The sequence below is a fragment of the Thamnophis elegans genome, chromosome 3, assembly GCF_009769535.1.
Source record: "Thamnophis elegans isolate rThaEle1 chromosome 3, rThaEle1.pri, whole genome shotgun sequence".
Taxonomy (NCBI): Eukaryota; Metazoa; Chordata; class Lepidosauria; order Squamata; family Colubridae; genus Thamnophis; species Thamnophis elegans.
Window position 1 is genome coordinate 110723028 of NC_045543.1, and position 19800 is coordinate 110742827.

General features: G+C 37.7%; 1 protein-coding gene across 1 annotated transcript in view; it reads left to right on the forward strand.

Annotated features, from left to right (window-relative positions):
• EDIL3 (EGF like repeats and discoidin domains 3) overlaps nt 1–18127 on the forward strand; it is a 173624-nt gene extending 155497 nt beyond the window's left edge. The window contains 1 exon segment of the mRNA XM_032213867.1: nt 17978–18127. Coding sequence (XP_032069758.1) covers nt 17978–18127 — 150 coding nt within the window.
• Nucleotides 18128–19800: the final 1673 nt, after the last annotated feature.

Below are 19800 nucleotides of genomic sequence, written 5' to 3' on the forward strand. Positions count from 1 at the left end.
GATCTAAGCAGTGTAGCTTTTTGTAATAGATAGATGAAAATTTTTTCAATATGCAGATTTTCTCATTGGCATCCAAGATTTTTGGGTATGGCACCCAGTGTGCCAATAATTACTAGGACCATCATAGTCAGTTTATGCCATAATCTTTCGATTTCAATTTTCAGATGTTGATACTTTGTGATCTTCTTGAATTCTTTGTCTGTTATTCTACTATATCCTGGCAACATCAATTATCCAGTCATTTCTTTTTAATCCCAGTTAAATCTGTTACGTTATAAACCAGATTTATCCATTTGTATTGAGAATTCCTGCAATATTTTAAGCTTCTCATTTTCAACAACTTTTAAACTCAATTTTTGTCACTGTTACATGACAATTTTTATAGATGTCCCAGTGAATAATTTTGGTAGTTGTATTATGTCATTTTTTAAAAGATTGTGTAATCTTTTTTCATGAGCTAAGATCTAGAGTTTGGTCAGCCTCTTTGCACAATCTGCAGTTTGAATCATCTGGCAATTTTTGCATTCAGGCCTTGATTGCATTACTTTACATATTTTGTTCTTAAGCAGCCAAAATCAAGTCTTCCCATTTGTAATGTTCCAGTATGTAAGCCATTGTCACAGTTTATCTTTCTCCACAGTCCCTTCAATCTTTCATTGAAATTGACCATGTAATCCTTTTCCTTGCCAGAATTCTGTTCTTGTTTTCATTATATGGATGTTCATGTTTTGTTTCCTGCACCTTCCATAAATTCCATTTTTTAACTTGCATCAATGCTTGTTCTTGGCTGTATTTTATGTAATCAGCCTAGGTGTGCTTTTCTTCTTTGACCTGAAGTAAACCTGAAGTATAGTTTGACCTGAAGTAAACCTGTTCTTCCATTTCTGATGGGCACTTGTAATCTATCAATATCACCAGGGAGATGTAATGCATTGTGAATAGTCATTAAATTTCTTGTTTTTCAGGACAGCTTGTGTCCAGTTAATAATTCCAGCACTGTATTCAGTGGTGGGTTTCAAAAAATTTTGGAACCTCTTCTGTAGGTGTGGCCTGCTTTCCAGGTCCACTGGTGGAACCTCTTCTAACTAGTTCGGTAGATTTGACGAACCGGTTCTACCGAATAGGTGTTAACTGATAGGAACCCACCTCTGACTGTATTATACCACAATATGGCCCAGGTATTGATGACTTTGATCAGTTTTCCACTATTTATTTTTGTCTTTAGCACTTTGCTGTCTTTTGGGATGGATTCTTCATTAATCACATTTTTAACTAGTCCATGCTTGATTTTATCCACCTGTAAAATGCCCACGGATTTGTAGCTTCATCCTGATTGTTCCTGATGACATTTCAATTCTATTGGGGATCAGTTCATTGTATTCAGTACTGATTCTGTACTGACTTTCATTGTTGGTTCTTCTAACTTTTCTGTAGTTCAATCATATCAGCTTTTTCCTTTATATTTACAATTGTTGTTATTTGAGTTTCTTCTATTATTCTATCATTGTTTCTAGGCCACTATTTTTCACAATTTTTTTTCTGAATCTCATCCAGTTTTGCATCCCTTGTTCAATGACATCCGCCTCTGCCCTGGAGGTGAGGCAGGCATCATTCTCTGGCCTTCTGAAAAGGGGTTAAAACATAATCCTGTGTAGGAGGCTCATAGAATCACTCATGTGTGAGGCTGATTAATCCCCTGAGGATCCTCCCTTCCCCTTTTAACTAGTTTTAATAGCATTTAATCACTCTTGCATCTTCCTAATTTTTAAATTTTAATATATACTATTTTGTATAGTTAACCTTTTTCTGTATACCTCCCAGGATCCTTCTTAGAGGGAAATGGGCAGTTCAGAAATGTGAAAAACAAACAAACAAATATACTAATAAAATTAATATTTGATATTTTTATCTTTGGGAGAAAAATGGGATTCTTTTTTCTTTTTCCATTTCCTCATTGTTCCCAGAACTCCCCAGGTAATCATTTGCACATATTAAGTGCCCCAAGTTTTTTCTGTACACATTTCTGTAAAATGTGTAAAATAAATAAAATATTTATATTTAAATATAAATACTTTGTGGTACACCTCAACTTTATAATTTTCTACATTTAACTCACATGTTTAACCCAGTAGTTGCTTGAAATCATCACAGTTATTTTAAAAGTTTCAATCTGCATTCTCTTTCACCCTTCAGGGTTTTTTAACAATTAATTTCCCCTTTGGGGTAATGCTTGTGTGATTACCCTTCTGCAATCATCTGGCAAGGAGGAAAAGGAATATACCTCTGCACATTAGCTTATCCCACCTTAGCAAACAAAGCCTAAAATGTGACCTGTATATCATGTAGACATTTACATTTAATCAGTCTACTTTGCTGTTTGAAACGATTACCTTGTTAGCATATATTTCTTTGGAATTGATGTCATTTCATTCATTACCAGCTTTTTAAGAGAAATCTGCAAGCTGCATACCAGTGATAAAATACCATCTCAGTTTTTCAAAAGTGCACATAAACAATTTTTTTTCTTATTGTCTGCTTGCAAAATTATGCCCTTTACTGAAGTATCATTAAAGGATAATTAAATTATAAAAGTAGTACAATATTTCAGTGAACTACAGACATTACATACATATTCTATATTGCTGGAGGGATTGCCATCTATCAATATCTCTTTAAATCCATGCCATTTCATGGATGGAAGTGTAAAACTGTTTTCTTAGTTTTGAGGTATAGGTTTCAGAAATCCATCACAGCAGTGGTGTCCAAAATGTCTGTCTCCCTTACACAGAGTTTATTGACTTTTATACAGTTTTAACAAGCAAAGCAAAAGCAGGGGTAGCAACAGCATCTTATTGGTTCATTTTATTTGTCAATCTCTAACTCCATCTCAGACAGAGTAGAGGCTTCACATATCTAAAGGTTCCTGGCATTACCTGGTTCTAATAAACAGATGAGGTCACAGATGTTGAGGTAATAGGTTACTAAGATATGGCAGTTTGCTGTGCATGTCTGTACATAACCTGCATAACTCTACATCTCCCTCTTTTTTTATTTTGTTAGACAAGGCATCGTAAGAGGGGCTAGTAAAAGAATCATAATCAAAAGAAGAACATCCTTACAGTTGTTTATACAGGGCATATACTTGACTCTGACGCAATGCAGAAGAGGGTTTAGGGCAAAAAGCTGTGATACACATATTTTGCAAAAGGAGGGAAGACACTGAATAAAATAGCACAAATGATGACTAAATAATGTAGGACATTTCGCAATAAATCTGTGGGCAACCAAGCCCAAAAGCTTTCCCACCAAGATCTTAAAATATCAATTTTCAAATCAGAGGCCAAATTGTGTAAAATATTGAATTAGTACTGGATAGTTCATAATTCATCTAAAAGATTAAAACAACACATTAATTACTAAAATAGCTAAAAAGGTAACATTAATTATTTTTTCCAAATTACATACAACAACATTAATATTAAAACGAGCACAAGCTACAAGCGCTGGCACACCCACTATAGATATAGCTGGAAGAGTCACAAGTGCTGTCTAGCATGACTCCACGTCGAAGACGGCTGAAATGAAGTTGCTGTTTGGAAAGCAAAACAGGAATTAACCGACTAAAGGAACATTGGGCTTCACTAACATTAGCAGGAATGTAAATTAAAAGTTTCTTGACCATATGTAAAAACCATCTTTGCAGGAGCCAACCATAAGCATAGTAAAAGGAAATCTCCTAAAAGCTGTACAATTTAAAGCAGGTGAACTGATATGAAGACAGGGAAGTGTTTTACTTGAAGATGTACAATTAACTTCTTTTACACACATTGTTTTCTCAAAAACGGCTACTATCAGGGTATACAAAGCAATTGCATCAGGGGGCAGATCATAGGCAATCAACCTGCAACCAGATATAGTCTTATAGTTAAAGTTTTCATTCAATAGCAATTTACTCAAATCAGTGAAGTGTTGAATTACTGCAGGCAGGATTCAAACAGGAACCAAGCATGTACAAAGCAAATTTTCCATGTCATATAATTCAGATAAGCAAGAGACATCAGTGTGTATAATATTAGCTAGCTGCACCCATAGGTTTTGATTCAGTCTCTGTTCAAATGAGTTTTTGGGTGAGATGACAGCAGCTATCGCTAAAGGGAAACAATTAACAATTAAACATAAACAAATGATGACTAAGGAATTGGCAGTTAAAACCGTAAAGATGGCAGCGCATAAGTTCTTGGGGGATTGTTCCATGTGTCATTGTTGCAACACTGCCTGCACTTTGGTGGTCAGGGTTAGGGTTACTGGACAGCTGGTCCGACAAGATCGTATTGGACACTATGCTATCTGTAAAGTCACCTTGGTCATCTCTGGAACTGGATTTGAGGACTGGTATCATGATATCCTTAGCTGGATGAACATTATGTGCTAGAATCCACAAAAACCAGTAGAAGCAAGCACAGCATATCCTTGTCCCCTAAAGAAGGAGGCAAACAATTTTTTTTAACCTGTTATGTTACTTATGCCAAATTAGCCAAATTGGGGTACACCAAATTCCACAAATTAAACAAATTAAACAAATTGATTGATTGGGTACCCGAGAGCCCAAGAGCCCTCCTTTTTTATTGTTTGTGAAGACAGTCCTTAAAGGACCAATTACCACGTTCCACAATGGCTTGACCTATGGAACTGTAAGAAAGCCCATGAATTAGAACAATTTTCCAATTTGTACAAAATTGCAAAAAGGCCAATGAAAAATAGGCCATTATCAGTTTTTAAAGAAAAGAGTTTACCCAAAGCAGCAATGGTGGAAAAAAGAGAAATAACATGAGTAACTGTTTTCTCCTCCTTAAGATGTGGCCCACAGCACTCCTGAATAGTTAAAATTAATATACTTCCAGGGAGTCAGAGAGGGAACATAGGTGACATCCATTTGCCATAGTTGATTAGAGACCAAACCATGGGGATTAACTTTTGTGTCCCCAGAGGGGGATGCCCCAGAACATTGGGGGCAAGATGAAACAATCTGCTTGGCCTGGTTGAGTGGAATATGGCAAGCTTGTGCCAGCCCTCTGACATTCTGATGAAAAAAAAGAGTGACTGAAGAATAGATCTGAAAAGAAAATAGGTAAAACATAGACAACAACATCTGCTTGAATGGAACCTTCAGAGAGAGGTCCGGAAAGAAAAAAAAGAAGAAAATATAAATGCTTTCAGTCTTATAATAGTTGCTCAAAGAAAAAAAACAAAGCCATGAAATTAAGTCAATCCTGGGTGTGATGTAAGCACCTGGAAAATCAAAAATAAGTTGACACGTCTAATGAGAGTCAGAAATTTAGTTTAAAAGCTGTTGAAAAAAGATGTGAAAAGCTAAAATAGCAATGAAAAATTCTAAGTGTTGCAGGAACAACTGTATTGCAGGGTAGGAAACTTTCATGAGAGTCCTTGTAAGCAATCGCTCCTCCCATGGGAGGAGCTCCATGGGAGCGGTGAGTTTACTGGACCCGTGTCCCTCCTGGCTGGTCTCGACTAGCAGGGAGGTGACACGTGGCTGCCTCCAGAGGATTGTTAACACCTCTCTTTGGGAGGGATCCTTCCCGCACCCTCTAAAGGATGCGGTGGTGAGATCCCTCCTTAAGAAACCTTCCCTGGCTCCAGCCATCTTAAACAACTATCACCCAGTCTCCAACCTCCCGTTTGTAGGGAAGGTTGTTGAGAAGGTGGTGGCCTTTCAACTCCGATGGACCTTGGATGAAGCAGAATATCTGGATCCCTTTCAGTCGGGTTTCAGGCCTGGTTACGGCACCGAAACTGCTTTGGTCGCACTGATCGATGATCTCTGGTGGGCCAGGGATAGAGGACATTCCTCTGTCCTAGTGCTTCTTGACCTCTCAGCGGCCTTTGATACCATCGACCATGGTATCCTTCTGCAACGATTACGGGAGGTGGGAGTGGGAGGCCCCATCTTAAGGTGATTCTCCTCCTACCTCTCGGACAGGTCGCAGTCGGTGTTGGTTGGAGGACAGAGATCGACTCCTAGGCCCCTCAAATATGGGGTGCCACAGGGTTCGATCCTGTCCCTCCTCCTATTTAATATCTACATGAAGCCACTGGGTGAGATCATATGCCGGCACGGGATCAAATATCATCAATATGCGGACGATACTCAATTGTATCTGTCCGCCCCGTGCCAACTCAGCAAAGCAGTGGAAGTCATGTGCCAGTGCCTGGAGGCTGTCAGGGTCTGGATGGGAGCGAACAAGCTTGCACTCAATCCAGACAAGACCAAGTGGCTATTGATGCTGCCTCCCAAGGATATTCAGACATTCCACCTCTTAGTCTGGGGGGTGAAATTATACACCCCTCAGAGAGGGCCCGCAATTTGGGTGTCCTCCTGGATCCGCAGCTGATGTTAGAACACCATCTGTCAGCTGTGACCAGCGGGGCTTTTGCCCAGGTTCGCCTGGTGCACCAGTTGTGGCCCTACCTGGACTGGGAGGCACTTCGAATGGTCACTCATGCCCTCATCACCTCAAGACTGGATTACTGTAACGCGCTCTACATGGGGCTGCCCCTGAAGAGTGTTTGAAGACTGCAGTTGGTCCAGAATGCAGCCGTGCGAGCGATATTGGGTGTACCTAGATACACCCATGTTACACCCATCCTCTGCGAGCTACACTGGCTCCCCATTGGTCTCCGGATGCGCTTCAAGGTGCTAACTGTTACTTTTTTTTTTAACAGAACTTTTTTATTTTTCTTTAAAAAAAACACAAATATGTCATCATTTGTCAATCATTAAGACATTGAAGTACAATTTTTTTTTGATGTGTGTACCCCTCCCTCCCTCCACCCCCCCACCCCCCCTCCTCCTTCCCCCCCCCCCCGACTTCCCAGAACCCGTACACGGTATGGATTTTTAACTAACACAGTCTAAAATCTATTGAGAAAAAAGAAATAAAGAAATTAATGACATTCTAGATTGACCTTAGCTTCTTCTTACTGAACTGACTTTTAACAGTTTAAATCATTTCTGATCTTAAGCATAGGCTAACTGGAATTTCTTAGTCCCGTATTTATTTTGTATATAGTCAATCCATTTTTTCCAGTCTCGTTTATATCTCTCATTTGAATGATCTTTGAGATATGCCGATATTTTAGCCATTTCAGCTAAGTTTGTTACTTTCAATGTCCATTCTTGAATTGTAGGCAAGTCTTCCTTCTTCCAATATTGCGCCACCAACAGTCTTGCTGCAGTTATCAGGTGCAGAATCAAATTGGTCTCTACCACTGTAAAGTCAGTACATATACCTAGTAAAAATAACTGAGGACTAAACTTTATCCTTCTTTTAAAAACATTTTGCATGACCCACCATATTTTTATCCAAAATGCCTTAACCTTTTGGCAGGTCCACCATATATGATAATATGTAGCATCGAGAGAACCACACCTCCAACATTTAGGCTGTACATTCGGATACATAGAAGCCAACTTTTTAGGATCTAAATGCCATCTATAGAACATCTTGTAAAAATTTTCTCTCAGATTTTGAGCTTGTGTAAATTTCACATTTCTTACCCAGATTCTTTCCCATGTATCCAACATTATTGGTTCCTCAATATTTTGAGCCCATTTTATCATACAATCTTTAACTAATTCTGTTTCCGAATCCATCTGTATTAATACATTATATATCCTCTTTATATGCATTAAGCTTTGATCTCTTATTTGTTTAAGCAGATTATCCTCAACTTGAATAAAACCAATTTTTTGATCTATTTTCCACCTAGCCTGTAATTGCCCATACTGGAACCATGTTTGAACTACCTTCTCCTCTTTTAATACCTCTAAAGATTTTAATTGTAATACCCCCCTTTCCGAGGTAAGAAGCTGTCTGTAGGTAATTCTGTCCTGTTTTTGTGCTGTATTCATATTTTCAATTGCGTGTCTAGGAATTGCCCACATGGGTATCTTGTCATTTAATTTATATTGGTATTTCTTCCAGACCCGCAATAAAGCATTTCTTAAAATATGACTTTTAAAGTTCTTATCCAATTTTTTGTTGAATAACAGGTAAGCATGCCAACCAAATACCAGATCATGTCCCTCAATGTTCAATATTCTATCATTGGTTAAGTGAATCCAATCACTAATTACAGATAATACCACTGCATCATAATATAGTTTTAAATTAGGTAGTTTCAATCCTCCTCTCTCACGTACATCTTGCATTATTTTCATCTTTACCCTCGGCTTCTTTCCTGCCCACACAAATTTGTTGATACCCTTCTGCCATTCTAAAAGGTTCGCATCTTTTTTAAGTATAGGTAACATTTGGAAGAGAAATAAAAATTTTGGTAAAATGTTCATTTTCACTGCCGCTATCCTACCCAGCAAAGATAAGTGCAATTTCTCCCATTTTTTCATCTCTGTCTGTATGCTATGACAAAGTGGTTCATAATTATGCTTATATAATTTCCCATTTGAAGTTAAAATGTTAACTCCAAGATATTTGACTTTTTTAACTACCTCACATCCTAGCATCACTCCTAATTCTTCCTTTTGTTTAATATTCATATTTATAGCTAATATTTTGGTTTTTCCTAAGTTTATTTTAAAGCCCGACACTTGACCATATTGATTAATCATATTCATTAAAACCATACTAGATTCCTGCGGTTGTTCCAATATTATGACCAAATCATCCGCAAAAGCGCGGACTCTATATTCTTGCTGCCTAATCTTGATCCCTTTTAAACCATCCAAGCCCCGTATTTTATTCAACAATACTTCCAAAGTTATAATAAACAATAATGGGGACAAAGGACAGCCCTGTCTTGTACCTTTTCCAATTTGAAAAGAGTCTGTTAGACTTCCATTGACTATGATTTGTGCTGTTTGCTGTTGGTATATTGCTTTAATTGACTGTAAAAAATTATCTCCTATCTGCATTTTTTGCAGTATCTTCAACAGAAATTGCCAGTTAACTCGATCAAAGGCCTTCTCAGCATCCAAAAATATAAACGCAGCAGGGATCTGGTTGTTCTTTCCCAAATATTCTAATGCATTAATAATTAATCTAACATTACTTTTCATCTGCCTCCCTTGTATAAAACCTGTTTGGTCCGTATGTATCAATTGTTGAGTGACCAACATTAACCTATTTGCTAATATTTTAGTAAAAATTTTATAATCTACATTCAGTAATGAAATAGGTCTATAATTTTTGGGTTGAGTAGTATCTTGATCTTCTTTGGGTATCAAAGATATAAACGCTGTCTTCCAAGATGGAGGGACTTTACCTTCCGTTTGAATCATATTAAATAATTCTCTAAGAGGTTCTACCATTTCTAACTGTAAGTTTTTATAGTAAACCGCTGTCAAGCCATCTGTACCTGGTGCTTTCCCTGACTTTAATTGCTTAATTACCTGCAGGATTTCCCCCGAGGTTATTGGTTGATTCAATTTTTGCCTGTGTTCTTCTCTAACTGAAGGTATTTTCTCTTTGTCTAAATATTTGTCTATGTCTAAACCATTAATTTTATCCCCTTTATACAGTTCTGTAAAAAATTCCCAGAAAGCCTTTTGAATCTCTTCCTGTTGAAATACCTCCTTCCCTCTGTAAATCAGTTTAGATATATTTTGAGTTTTCCTTTTTTTCCTAATCTGATAAGCTAACCATCTGCCAGGTTTGTTTGCATTACAAAAAGTATTGTGTTTTGCATATAATAGATTAGTAGCCACCTGGTCAGAGATCAACATGTCAAATTGAGATTTTAATATGTTAATAGCTTCCTTAACCTTTGTATCGTCTGGGTTCATTGTTAACTCCAGCTCTTTTCTCTTAATTTCCTCTTCCAGTTCTGTTCGTTTTAACCCTTGCTTATTTCTATGTGTTTTATTTATATTCATCAAAACTCCTCTCATATACGCTTTGCTTGCGTCCCATACAAATTCCATAGATGTACCCTTATTCATATTCAAAACAAAATATTCAGATAGTAATTTTTTACAATCATTAATATACTTTTCATATCTAAATAAGTTTTCGTTCAATCCCCAAGACCTTCTTGCCTGCACTACCCTTCCCAACTCCATCCAAACTGGGTTATGGTCCGAAAGGATCCTAGCTGCAATCTTTGTTTTCTTGACCCTAGAAAGCAAATCATTAGTGGTTAGAATAAAATCAATCCTTGAGAGGGATTGATGCCTGTCCGAGAAGAAAGTGAAGTCACATTCCTCTGCATTTCTTTCTCGCCAAATATCTCTCAATTCAAAATCATCCATAATGTCAAAGAAAGATTTGGGTAACTTTGCTCGCATCTTGGTATTTAGGCGGGAAATCTTCTTATCTCTCTTAGTGTCTATCACTCCATTCCAGTCACCCAATAGTATACAGGAACTATAGTCCCACTGTACTAATTTAGCATGAAGATTTCTATAGAATCTATCTTGCTGTTGATTGGGAGCATAAATTCCCAAAAGTAATGTCTTTTTCCCTTCTAAGATTAAGTCTAAAGCAATATATATTCCGAAGGGATCTGCTTCTATTAATTCAGCTTTCATATCTTTTCTTAAGTATACAACTATACTATTCTTCTTTTCCATAGCAGAAGCTGCAAAATGTTGACCAAGTTTTGAGTTGATCAAATATTTTTGATCAGTTGACTTGATATGAGTTTCTTGCAAACAAATTACATCGTTCTTAAACTGTTTGAGATAATGAAATATTTTCTTCCTCTTCTGTGGAGAGTTCAGTCCGTTGACATTCCATGTTAAAATCTTAGTTGTCATCTTTGGTTGGTTGAAGCATTTTTAGAGCTTCCTGCACGGCCTGTTTAACCTTAGGTCTAGCTCCTCCCATTGCTTCCAGATTTGTTGTTGTAGATCCTTGATCGATGGCCGATGATTGTTGATGCTGTTGCTTTTTAGCTTGTTTCTCCACACGTCTAGTAGTCATGCGGCTAGGTCTTGGTTCCATAGCACCTTGCACTTCTAGAGAAGAAAGATGCTCCATCTTGTCTGGTGGTTGTGTAGTTTGCTGTCTATCCTGTCCTTCTTGTGGTCTTTCTCTAGCTCCAGATGGTGCAGGGTGTCCGGCCTTCAATATATTATAATAAAAATCTCGGGCTTTCCATACAGAGTTGAGGCGGTACCTTTGCTTATCAAATGTAAATATGATGCCAAATGGTGCATCCCATCTATACTGTATCTGACGATTTCTGAGTTCTTCGACCAAAAAAGCGTAGTCTCTCCTGGCTCTTAACATTTGAGGTGGTATCTCTTTCAAAACAACCAGGTCTTGACCGCCAATTTGAAGCTTAGTGTTATAAGATGCTTGCAGTACCATATTTCTAAACTCTCTTGTAGTAAAATATATAACGATGTCTCGAGGAAGCTGCTTCTGCTTTGCCAGCCAGGAGTTAACGCGGTAAGCTTTGTCAATTTGCCAGTCTTGATTGGTCCCTGGTCTTCCCATCAGGCGGTCAAAAGCTTCCGATAGGATCTGTTTCAGGTTCTCCTGTTTCTCCTCACGCAGCCCCCTTACTCTTAATGCGAACTCCATTTGTCGGTACTGTATCATAATAATTTCTTTTTCAGCATTTTCCACTTTTTGTTCCACCACCTCTGTTTTCAATGTCAAGTTAGCATTGGCATCATTAAGAACCTCTAGAGTATCTTCCACTCCAGAAATATGTTCTGTTAATACAGTTACAAGACTCAGCATGTCATCTCTAATTTTATCAACCTTAGCATCAAATTTCTCATACAGCTCCTGTTTAAGTCCTTTTATTTCACTTTTAATTTCTTCTTTCATTTCTTTTATTTCCTCTTTTCTCTCCTGCTTTACCACCTCTCTATTATCTCTAAACTTATCTTCCATTTTAATTGTCTGTGCATTAAGAGCCTCACTTAGATTACTCAGGAAAAATTTGTTCGTTAACACATCCCCAGCAGGGGGTGTAGAAAGCGGAGGCTGCAGCTTTGTGCCAGGCACTGAGGATGTGCCCCTGGAAGTAGAGGGTGACGACTTCAAGTTAATATTTGGTTTTGAGGCCATTTCAAAATTTATCTGCCTGCAGTTAATAAAACTCTTTTGCCTGAATATGCAGCTTTAAGTAAAGAGGCTTTTATTTTGAAGTTTAAGGCTTGGCAAAACTTTCAGTGAGTAAACATTGTAACAAGACCATTCAGCAGATTCATCACCATTTAACTTCCAAATAAGCAAGGTTAATGAAGGAATAAAATTCTTCTATTGTGAAACCAAAACAAATGATAAGCAATCTCTTTTGTTTTGAATTCTTGTGAGGATTAGCAAAAAGTGTTCGTTATTACCGGAGAAACCAGCCTGCTCGGCGCCATTTTAGAAGCCTCTGAGTAAATAATTTTTCGGAGGAGAAAAAGAAAAGAAGCTAAAATGTTGATAAGCAATTATTGTCCACAGTAAACGGATCCAGCTCGTGATAAGAATAAATCAAACAAAACTTTGAGCAGAGTGGGAGAGACCTACTTTGTCCTGCACAAGGCAGTTTGAAGTTCCCAGCACGGACAGCCGTTCTGCCTTGGGCTAGCCCCCCTTTCCTTGCAAGCACAAAAGCTGCAAAAATCGAAGAGCATTTGCCAGCAAAACAGTTTCTTCTTTCCTTCTTGCCTGAAGGATAAGAAAACCTGATAAGACGTCAGATGGAAGATCCTCTAAACAGGTACGTAGCCAGGAATTCGGAGGCAGCTGATTTTTTGCTGCCTCCACCAGCAAGCTCCTCCCAGGAAGTCCTGCTAACTGTTACTTTTAAAGCCCTACATGGTTTAGGACCTGGCTACCTGAGAGACCACCTCCTGCCACTTACCTTCCAATGACCAACAAGATCGCACAGGTTGGGCCTCCTCCAGGTGCCGTCAACCGGACAATGCCGGCTGGTGGCCCCCCGGGAAGGGCCTTCTCTGTAACTGCACCGGCCCTGTGGAACAATCTACCCGTAAAGATTCGGACCCTTACCACTCTCCCAGCCTTCCGTAAAGCCACCAAGACCTGGCTGTTCCGGCAGGCCTGGGGCTGTTGATTAATATCCAGCCTCACTCAGACAGAATGGATGGTGCTTAATTTTAATAATTACATCTTTTTATCTTAAATTTTTAAATGCTCCTTTTATCTTGCCTGTAAGCCGCCCAGAGTCCCAAGGGAGTGGGCTGCATACAAATTTTATTAAATTGAAATTGAAATTGAAATTCACCCTCCACCTGAAAAAACAGTAAAAGGTTGCAAAAGCGAACAAAACGAAAGCAATAGACAAATAGGAAAAGAAAAAGTCATTAAACACACAAGCCAAAGATTTTTAGGCAAATGATATGAAATACAGCCCACATAGTCAGTTAAATAACACTATATAGGTAAATTATTCTGAAAATAAAATTGAAAATCACATTTTGGAATAGGAAAAATAATATTAATGAAATCAGTCCAATTTCTTCAACAAACTTGGGTACATCCCAAGGTTAAAACATTTTGGGATGGGGTATTTTTGTCTTCTAATACAGTTAACATTACTGTAGGCAGTTTAATAGTAAAAAAAAAACATCAAGAGTTAGCAGACAATTTATACGATTCACAAACGGAATCCTCAAAATCTCATTAATCTTTTCAACTGTGGCAAGGGCTGTGGAAAAAAATTACAGTGAGATCGCTGGACTGTTTTCCTTTGGACAATAAATGAAATAAAGAACTAAGTAAATGTGCCAGCAAAGGAAAATACGGACAAACCCAAGTAAGAGTCCCCAGCAACTGCCATAAATTAATAGCAAAATACCTTCATGTACATTTAAACAAAGAAAAAACCGGAGCAAGAAAAAATTAGACATTTAAATCATTTTGTATTTCTGAAAGCCAATTAGGTCTTTGGGACTCCAATTAAAATATCATCCATATAATGATTTAACAAAGCCTATGCATAACACTTATGAAAAGGATTCAATTCTGCAACATATATCTGATATAAAAAGGACTGAATGTATAGATCAACCAATGAAATAACTTTGGACATTTTGCTTTTAGCTTTGACCCTTGACGAAAAGGGCTGTGGGAGGCTGCAGACATGACCCTCCCTGGATTTTGACATTCCAAATTAGTTTGACAAGAGGCTGTTCCTATATCTTGACATGCTTTAATCATATCTGCCAAATCAGGATCATTCCTGATCCAAGACCAATAATTGCCTTCTGGCTTTTGGAAGTAGCATTCTCCTTTTTTAATTTCATCAACAACTTCATATGAGCCTCAGAATTGTCTATTTGTTGTTTTAAAGTATCCTGCAATCTGTTAATAAAATCAGGATACGGATATGTAGCCTTCTGCCTGATATTAAAGAAGGCTTGCTGAGACTTGCCAGAAACAGTTATAGACTCTTTGTGATCAGGGGGCCCAGGGCGAGAGAGAAAATGACAGGCACAGAGAAGATGGACTTATCCTGATCAGAGGAAAACAAAAACAATTATTTAAGCCAATCACTTCATGATCTTGTGGAATCAATTTAGGCGAACAGACAGAAAACACCTCTTTTTTTTCTACCTGTTTTGCTAATTGTTCCTCTGACCGTGGAAAAGCAGAAAAATTAACTTCTCCGTGAGGAGCTGAAAGTCCAATTAAAGATGATTTTGGGGGAAGAATTTTTACTTGATCATAATCAGGTGGAGGCTCTATGGTCAATTGATGTCCTGCCAAAACTTTAGAGCCAAATTTTTCTACTGCTTGACGGCACTGAGACCATGGATGTAAGATCTTTACTGAAACCCGGGGTTCAAAATGTAAAATTTTCTCTATCTCTTTAGCCAGCTTCCTTATGCATGCCTCAGGTGCTGTAACACCTGACTCCTGTATCAAGAATCTAAATTCTTGTACATGTTGCCGCTGGTGAGATAGATTGCAACCCATACTTACCTCTGAGAGGTCCCATAGGACGAGAATGCACTTTAGGGTCTGTTCCAGATGGAAGGTAAGTATGTTGGCTGTTGCTCCCCCGAAGGGTTTTCTTTTGTCCCGGGTTTCGGCACCAAATGTAGGTTTCAGAAATCCATCACAGCAGTGATGTCCAAAATGTCTGTCTCCCTTACGCAGAGTTTATTGACTTTTATACAGTTTTAACAAGCAAAGCAAAAGCAGGGGTAGCAACAGTATCTTATTGGTTCATTTTACTTGTCAATCTCTAAGTCCCTCCCAGCCAGAGTAGAGGCTTCACATATCTAAAGGTTCCTGGTTCTAATAAACAGTTGAGGTCATAGATGTTGAGGTAATAGGTAACTGAGATATGGCAGTTTGCTGCACATGTCTGTACATAATCTGTATAACTCTACATTGTGTGTATCTTTGAAATTATCTTTGGGGAAGTTTCCATCATAGGATCCTTATCCATCTCTCTTATCTCTTTAAAACCAAGCTTGCTAACAATTCCCCAGCCTGCAAGATGGGCTCCATCCTACCTTCCAATTTCCAACAAGATTGAGGAAACCTCTGCTTATGAACAGACAGCACATCTTTATTGTATTACATGCATCCAGAACCAAATTGAACAGCATATGCAATTGGCAATTTGCATTAAATATCAGCCCTACACTCCAGAGAATATATTGCAAAAATATATGTATACAAGAATTACTTGGTACAAAAATCGCTATTGAATTCAATGGGAATGAATTCCTTTGCCATAAGCTCTCCCCCAAGCTCTAATGCAGTATTGTTTCCCCCTCTGCCTGCCCCCCCTCTCTCTCCCTCTCCCTCTCTCTCTCTCTCCCTCCCCCTCTCTCCTTCTGTCACCCAGCAGTCACAAAGCATGTTTTATAAAACAATACTTTCTAGGAACCTAAACAAATTCACAATTCAAACACCATCAGATGCTTTCCAAAAGTCTCATGTATGGGAGTGTCCACAGGGTGTGCTAAAAAAATCTAAAGGATGACCAGCTCTGTTAGCTTTTTATGTTGCTTTGTTATCTCCCCCTTATTATTGACCACATTCTCTAGACTCTTCCTTGGTCATGGAGCCATTTCCACAGTCCAACTTTTCTTTCTAGATAGCATTCATTTAGATTGTTTTTTAAAAAAAACCTTAATCTGTTGTACTTTCGTTCTCACCATGCATATAAGCATATCATGTAACTATCACCAGCTACTGAATGTTTAGTGACATACTGTATGTACATAACAAGAATTCCTATGACCCAAATTCCTACTTTCCCTATATCACCCTCATAATTTATGGTTTCATATCTCTTCATGTACTCTTCATATTGATTCTACAAGAGTCATTCAGATCTCTTATATCCTACTCCATTCCCTTATTTCACAAACTTAACCGGTATGTGTTTTTATTTATTTCATTTCATTTGTTCATTCATGTTTTTTAATACTTAGATTCCAGATTGCAATCTTCTCTATGTCCTGCCTTCATTGCGGTTTTGGTGAATTGAAGCTTTCAGTGATGTATTTAAATAAGACAGAGAAGTTGTATTCTAACTTTCCAGCTTTAGTTGCATTTCTGCCAAGTGCAACATTTGCTTCTAATAGTAAGAACATTGGCCAGTTTTGATACATTTTCAAGAGTATTCTATAGTCCAAACGTCAATTTCAACCCAACATGCAATTCTTTGTGAGCTATAGTTTAATCCCTAATCTAAAGACTGTTTTACAAGCCAACATATTTGCTGCATCCAACCAAACAGAAAGTAATTACAGTATATTAATAAATTTAGAACATCAGTAATAGCACAATATCAATCACAATATCAATATACCAAAGACTCCACAGTTCAACCCCAAGCTACATACATTTTTTTCCATTTGTACCACATGTGGACATTAAACACTCCAGAAAGCATGCAAGTGGGAGAAAGTTGCATATAAACAAACGTCCAATGATGAAAAACTGATTGCCTATGATTGCCCACCAATATCAGAATGAAAATCTCACCTTCACCAGAACTGACATAGAAAGCAATATACCATACTCACTAGAACTGGTGGTAGATGGTATCACCTAGTTGGGTAATGAAACCTCTGTAAGTAAAGTTGAGAGACACCAAATTGAGAGACATCAAGGATCCACACATAAAATATATCTAATAATTCATAATACCATAAATATAATAATAGACCGGATTTTAAACAATCTATGAATATTTAGTGGATATATAATGGTCTTTTATTTATTTGCACATAGGCTATTAGGGATCTCAGAGAATAGCTGATCAGTTGATCAAAGTTGATAAGAGAAGGGTTTGTGACTATAGACACCTGTAAAACTACTCAACATACTTATGTTAAGAATAAATCTTCCTTAATTTGAAGGATTTGATCCCTAATAGACTGATATATTTATAAATCATAGTATTTTTTTTTATTTTCAACTAGCTGATAACCCGGCATTGCCTGCATATTTATTTATAGGGGGAAAATGTCCGGACCAAATGTAATTTCTAATGTTGGATTTTCCTCCTTACAAGAGGGAGCCCCCTTATGGAGAACTGTGAAGCTGTTACCATGACAACTCCACTATGCTGTACAGTAGAAGCCATTTTACGACAATACAGTAGAAGTCATTTTAAGGCACAACAGGCTGTATCTTAATAGAACACACACACAGAGGGGTCTTACTGCAAAGTATTTTTTTACAGAGAGTAAGTCATCTGTGTACTAAGTTGGTTAGAATTGTTCAAGGCATTCCAGAGTTATGCTAGAACATCAGAGATGGGTTTCAACCAGTTCAGCCTGGATGGGACGAACCGGTAGTGGTGGCGGTGGGAGGCTCCGCACACCCGCCCAGATGTTTCTACATATGCGCAGAAGCATCACACATGAGCGAACTGGTAGTAAAAAAAATTGAAACCCACCACTGTGGAACACACACACAGGTATAACATCCTTGAAGTGAACATTTTTATTTGTTTTGTGCACTACATTTTTTATAACTATATTTTGCTGGTTATCTTTCAGGTTTTCCAGGGAAACTTTGACAATGATACCCACAGAAAGAACGTTATTGATCCTCCAATCTATGCACGGTACATAAGGATCCTCCCCTGGTCATGGTATGGCAGAATCACTTTACGGTCAGAGCTTTTGGGCTGCACAGAAGAGGACTGATGCATAGACCTCCACTTAATAGCACAACTCTTGATATTTCTAAATATATATACATATATATATATATATATATATAAAGAAAACTCCATAGAAGAAACTGCAAAACCTGTAGGAAGTTGAATGGGCTTTTCATGAATAAGTGCTCACTTTCTGGTAGGCTGTTCTCTTTTGTAAGGAAGTCTAAGCCTGCTCTTAAAATAGTCCAATTCTGATGCATATTCTTACCTCTTTTTAATTTTTCTTTTGTTCCCTTTTAAATCTGCTCCAATTATTTCTCTGTTTTACTGTGAAAGTTCATGTTCTCTTCTGAGTTGTTCTCATTGGCTAAAATGTGATAAGAGCTAAAACAAAAAATATAAATAATTTTTGCAAGGGAAATGAACATGGTTTTACAGAGTTCATTAGTAATCTGAGAACAAGCTGATGGATGTCACTATTTCAAAACCCATGCAGTCATCTTACTTACAAGTGATACTGTGGCTTTAGCAATAAGTTTTTTCTCGGGAATGACTTCATTTGATTCTTTCCCTTGTGCCTATCATGTACTGTCATGACAAATGATACTATTTTTGAAAACAAAAATATGTGGTCTGCGGTCCTTCCATGTCACATGCTACATTTTGTAATTTCTTTTAAAAGAGCTGAGTCCACGCACTTTAGATTTCGTTTCCAGTTGTTTCGCTTTTTACTGAGCACAATGGGAACATTTCATTTAATCCCATTAATTGCTGCTGGTTTTTTTTTTTTTAGTGAGCAAAGCTGAATTTTATAGGACAAAATCTGTCATTGTTACATCATGAAGTCTATGACTTTGTAAATGAATTCAGCTTACAGGTTTCCCCCCACCCAACAATGCTGGGCTGACATGAATATGGACCAAATCTGAAGATGATTCTCAGTAAAAGAAAGTTGCATAAATAGCTTAATATGGCATCCATGTGCTTCTGTCTTTTCTTCCTTCAGAGTTGGCTTGTTAATCTATGAAGGAGCTGTCCCCAACCCTTTGGGTAAATGGGAAAGGGAGCCAGTGTGATAAAAAAAATCTAGCATTCATTCCAAAATGAACCAATGTATCTTAGTTCAGAAGTGCAACCTTGCTACAGCATTGTACATAAGCTACACTACAGAGGGACACATACAAGTGATGGGCTGGGTGCTGTTATGATCTTTCAGTTATTGCAAAATTCAGCTGTACAAAGTTATTTTGGGCACACAAGTTTGATAATCAGGCCAGGAAGAGGCAAAAGTAGAAGGAAAAGGAAGAGAAAGCAGAACAGTTTTACTGAATGCAAACATCAGACTTAATTTCAAACTCAGCATGTCTGTGGTTCTTAAGACTGTAAAGACACTGGTGGACTCAGGTATATATACATCTAATAACATCACAAAGTTAAAATTGTAACTTCAATTATTTTTAAAACAAGGAATATTTCTTTCCCTACTAAAAGATGCTATGTGTGTAGAAATTAGGCCTCTAAAAGACAGCTAACCAACCCAAGATCCCTGCTACTAGAATTCAGCTTTCACTTACACTGTAACCAAGGACAACCATTCTGACAGAACTTTCTAACAATATGGAAGAAATAAAGTTATTGGGAGAGGGTTAAGGTTTTCAAAGTGATGGTCTAGATCACAGTAAAGGTTCTTATTGTTACTGTAGCTCTTATATCTCT